The sequence below is a fragment of the Spermophilus citellus genome (assembly GCF_964194105.1).
Source record: "Spermophilus citellus genome assembly, chromosome: 7".
Lineage (NCBI taxonomy): Eukaryota > Metazoa > Chordata > Mammalia > Rodentia > Sciuridae > Spermophilus > Spermophilus citellus.
Window position 1 is genome coordinate 152,099,389 of NC_138188.1, and position 5,474 is coordinate 152,104,862.

The following is a 5,474-nucleotide window of genomic DNA, read 5'->3' on the forward strand; positions in this document are numbered from 1 at the left end:
GAAGTGAGGAAGGGGCCAAGGACAAGACACAGTCCCCAGCGTAATGCCCTTACTGACTTATTTCTCCATCATGCCCCACTTGCCTATGGTTTCCACCTTCTCCCTGTAGTACTTTCAATTATTAATCAATTAAATGAATTAATCCCTTGATACAGGTAAAGCCCTCAAAAGCCTGACTTCTGAATCTTGCCCCACAGAGGACCAAATTTTCAACACATGGGCATATAGAGACTTTCCAGATCCAAACTATAACAAACATATTTAATGCTCCAAATTCATGGACAAAAAGAAATTGGATTTTTATCCTATTATCCTTATCTGCTAGTTAGAAAATAGGAGATATGCAATTCTATATATAGAATATTGTATTCTATAATATGCCCTAAGTCATAAAAACCAACTAACTATAAAGTGAGGAATAAAACCATGTTCTCCATGTTCTTTCCATCACATGACAATTGTTTTTCCACAAAATTGTATTATAGACCCTGTTTTTGCACCCGCTACCAAATAAATCATTTCCTATTTCCCAAAATATCTCCTTTGAAATAGTAAAGAAGGCTTTGGCATGTGAATTATGCTAGTTTTTGGAAGCCAACCTCATAACTGTTATTGTATTTGTTATATGCTGATGTTATACTACCTGATAAAATTTCTATTGATGATTATAAGATAATTATTCTTGTGTCATTATCATATTTTACATCACACAATTTGGACTTTACATTATAGGCAATGCGGCAGCCTTGTAAATATTACTGGCAGGACATGTTGGTACTGACCTTCATAATAGAAAGATCTGAGAAAAGAATGTGGAGGACAGGTGGAGGAAAAGCATTCTGGAGATAATGACACAAGAATAGATGGCTTTTCAGCTATGTAGGGACGAGATGAGATGACAGCAAAGGAGAAAGGGTAGAGGATCAATTCAAGACATTCAAGAAGTGATGACATAAGGAAAATTAGCAATATTATTACTCTGTTTTAGGGAAAAGAATGAGAATTTTATAAATTGAGTTTGGGACTTCAAGGGAGCTTTTGATGTAAAAAGAATGACTGATCAGAGACTAGTATTTAGAAGATAGGGTCTCTGGATTTCTTCTTCAAGGCACACAGTTCATCTGGCTTTATTTCTGCTCTTATGAATGTTTTAAGTCTTAAGAGTAAAATTGCCTATAATGCATTACTACTGAGTCCCTTGGAACAGGGAAACCATATAGAAAAGGGAAAAAAAGTTTGTTCAACAGTAGATAAGCATGTTATTTTTTCATACAAAGATTAGCTTATGAACTAAAATTTGATGAGATTAGTCTTATTAACCCTGAAAAAAAAAAAAGGAGTATGAGCTATGAAACCAACCAGTCCTTATTTTTTATACTGATTTGATTAGGTAACATTAATAACTGTTTTGAGGTCTTGCTACTTATGAACTGTAATAATGACATTATCAATCTCATAAGAGATATAAAAATATAATTTCTATAGAGCAATATAGGTCCGAGGGTAGTATGTACACCTCAGAACTCTAACTACTATTATCAATTTGTCTTATTTCTCATAGGTTGAAATACATATGTAAAATGTATGGCTTTAAAAAGTATGGCTGTCAACATGTATAATATTTATAATAAATAGGTTTGTAGAAACTTATAGTATTATCTTAATAGAGTATAAAGATAGTATCTGATTCAAATATCAGCATATGAGTCTAATCATTATAAGATATATTGTTATTAAATGACATGTTATACATTACATTCTCAAAAATTAATGCTGATTTTATCCTGAAAAATCTCATAGTCTCCTGACTGAGTCAGGTGCTTGAATCTGTCTTTAAAATAAGTTCTTCTTAAAATGAGGCATTCTTTTCAAACTGGCAAACCAAAAATATCAGGTTTTTAAAAACTCTTTTACAAATTAATAAAACAGTAAAAAGGAATAATGGAAAAATATTAGGTATAAAATTGTACAATTTATTTATACAAAAAATATAAAGCAAATAAGACAGTCATTTATGATAAACGTAGACACAGAACTTCAAATCATATTATCAGTTGCATCAAATTTGGAGGACACACATAATATTTCCAGTTTAGTACAACTTTACAAAACAAAATAAGTAAGGGAATTTGTCTTTGAGAGAACCGAAATTTTGACTTTGATTTTGGTACCCACATAGGGGAAGATGGAATTCTCAAAAGACAACTTTTATTTTTTTTTTTTTTTACTTTTTTATGTCTTGTTTTGTTGTTAAGAAAATGAAAACTAAAACCTTATTTTCACCCCATCATCTACAGTAATAAAAGTTCCAAAGACTACAATAAAATACTTACTGAAACATTCACATACATATATGATTTCTTATCAAATACATCCTCTTATATAACTACAAAAAATTAAGATAAAAAAATTCACTTTCCTGAAGTTGCTCATTTCTCATAGACTACAGTGTTATCTTCTTAGCCCTGGAAAAGCAGTTTGAATACAAAGCCTCTTGACAAAATATCCCCTTTTTCAAAGATGTTAATTTAATATACAAGGAGAGAAAGGCCTCTGGGGATAGAGGATAAAAGGAGTGAGGATTTCTAACTCCAGGCTCAGAGACCAGAATCAGAAAACCATTTAGTTTCCTTTACACTGCTGATTAAAGCCTTCATTTTAACCTTCATTATAAATGGAGTGCATTAATCCCTAAGCTGTTTTTAAACAATTAATATTAACCTTCTTCAATCCCATCCCTGATTCCCCAGAAAAGCAATAGTTGAATTGTATTTATTCAGTGTAATGGATCCGTATTTCATTTAAAACAGAACCATATAAGCTTGTCTCTATTTATGTGAAACATAAACATCATGCTCATCTACATACATAATGCTACGACACAGAGAAATCACAGTTTGTAAAATAACACAGTCTTTAGCTGCATTGTTTTGAAGTACTGAGAAAGGGAAGAGATGCATGAGCCCTTTTAGAAAACAAATGACTTTGCTCCTAAAACAATCAAAGTAGTGTGTATAATACCTCATTCTGCTAAAATAGTTTGGAGAATCATAAGTAGCTGGTGCATAGTTCCTGTAATTAAGCTTAGGCAGTTAAAAATGTTAAATCAAGGTTCTCTGGGGTTCCATTTTTAGAAAGTAGTGGACATTCTAGTCATTCGCATGGATTTATAGTTAAATTTAGAAGTCATGAACAACTACACATACTGACTTTTGGAGTATATGCTCGGAGACTTCTTTTCCATGTGAAAGCTCTTCTGAGTGGTGCGGTGAGATGGTATTGAGTATCTGTAGCTACTGCTCTTTTCAGTGCCACAGAAGACACAGCAGAATAGTGCCCCTCCAGCAATCAGCACCAGTGCTGTGGTCCAACCTATGTAGAGGGCTTCTCCCAGCTCACGTTTCTGGGCAGCGTCCACTATGGGGTTGTAGAAGTCTCTGATGATGGAATTGGCAACCCAGCTCACAGGGATGAGCACCACCATGCCTGTGACAATGAAGATGATTCCAGCCGTTAGCAGGATGCGACTCTTCATGTTCTCGTTGTCCCCAGTACACCTGGTACACTTCATGCCAAGGATGGCTGTCATAAAAGCCAGGAAGGACAGCACAGAAGCTGCACACATCAATCCTCGGGAAGCCTGTAGGTCTGGAGAAAGAGCCAGCAGGGAATCATAGACTTTGCATTGCATCCTGATGTTGGCATGCCTCATGCAGTTCATCCACAGTCCTTCCCAGAGGTTTTCAAACACCACAATGTTGCTTCCAATGAAGGCAGACACCCTCCACTGAGGCATGATGGTGACAGCCACTGTGCCCACCATGCCAACTCCACCAAGCACCAGTCCAGCGATTTGCAGAGCGTAGGTTGCCATCGTCCTCTCAAATGAGATTTATCTGACTGGAATCCTGAGCCTGTGAGGCTGCTCTGGAATAAGGCTCTCTGTGCCTCCGTAGAGAACAGTTTTCCTGTAGAAATGAACTCAGAACCCAGTGGTTTTTCAAATAAGAGCTGCTTTGCTATTTCTAGCTAGATTAAATCCAGTGTTGGCTGGTGAGGTGCCCCCCCCCCCCATTGACTCCAACAGGTAAACTTGCAAATCAAGTGTGGCAACTTTCTTGGCCAATAAGAGGGGGATGGTGACTCAGGTGCGTCTAAACCAAAGAGAGATACTTGGAACAGTTGGACCTGCACATAAACATTCTTTGTACTTCTCAGTTTTCCAAGAAGACATCAGCATGTTTACCTATAGGCATAATTACAAATGTTTGCACAATCATCAAGAAGTGAGCCAATGTCTTGCAACATGAAAGCTGCACTTTGAACGGGTAATTCTGAAACCCTTGGTAAAAGCTGCTTTGACTAAGGGATAAAATAAAGTATCCGCCAGAGAAATCTGAAAGGACTGTTAAAATGCCAAAGTGAAAGGAGAGTAAGGAATTGATAGATTGCTCATACGTGGGAGACCACATTCTTTGGAACACATGTGATCCAAGGGGTTGATTTAATTTGTCTACAACTTTAAAGCAAGCTGTACTGGAGGGAGATCAGGGAACAAACCATGCCAAAGGACAAATAAGACTAAAGCAATTAAATACAGGAGACTGTCCTCCTCCTTGGCACCAAATGCCTATTATTTTCTTTTAAGCCAAGAAAAATTACTTGTTGATATTTTTGATGATCCTATTTATAAGAAAAAAATGCAAAAAATAAAAATTAAATAAAGGAGCCAGATGCTTTTCTGGTGATGCAGTTACCGCAGCACTTGAATGGGGTGGGTTACAGCTTGCTTCCTTGCTTCCTTTATGGCTGTCTTTAGTCCTTTGTCTTTCTAAGATGAAGGAACTAGAATTCTGCAGATGGTCCAAGGATCTTATATCTATGCAGATGGCCAGTTTTTTTAAACAAAATATTTACTGGATAAGGCTACTATATTCATTGAACTAAATTAAAATCAGTTGCTAACCAAACTGTCTTTCTTATGTGTAACACTAGATTTCAGAAAGACATAGAAGCCTCTAAATGTGAGTTAATTTGAACCACGTCTTTTCAAAGTAATGATTATAGTGGCACTAAAATAAGCACACCCATTGATTTTCTTCTGTCACCTTGGGCTCTCTGTTCTGTCTTCAAGTTGCACTTCAATTTCTTTCCACCTTCGCATCATAAAACAATCTTCCTTTATGACTTTACTTCCTCTCTGATTCCTTGTACTAAGTTAAATACAAATATGTGAGAAAATGTTTTCTGCTCACTTGTTAAACCTTGACAAAGTTTAATGGTTTACAAAATGTAAGTGGTTTAGGGAGATCATTGAAATGATAACAACAACAAAAATGTTCAGGGTTGGAATGGAAAGAGGAAGTTGCCAAAGTAAATTTTCTTTTAAAAAAAATAAAGGGGGTGGGTTAGGAGGTAATATAGCATCCAGGTTATTAATATTTTATTACACTTGATAGTTGAAAAATTAAAAC

General features: G+C 35.8%; 1 protein-coding gene across 1 annotated transcript; it reads right to left on the reverse strand.

Annotated features, from left to right (window-relative positions):
• Window positions 1-3,196: 3,196 nt before the first annotated feature.
• On the reverse strand, window positions 3,197-3,874 carry CLDN8 (claudin 8; the record flags this gene model as incomplete). The annotated part of the gene is made up of 1 exon (XM_081302053.1): window positions 3,197-3,874. The coding sequence occupies one exon, from the start codon at window positions 3,872-3,874 to the stop codon at window positions 3,197-3,199; it is 678 nt and encodes a 225-aa protein (XP_081158179.1).
• Between the last annotated feature and the right edge of the window lie 1,600 nt (window positions 3,875-5,474).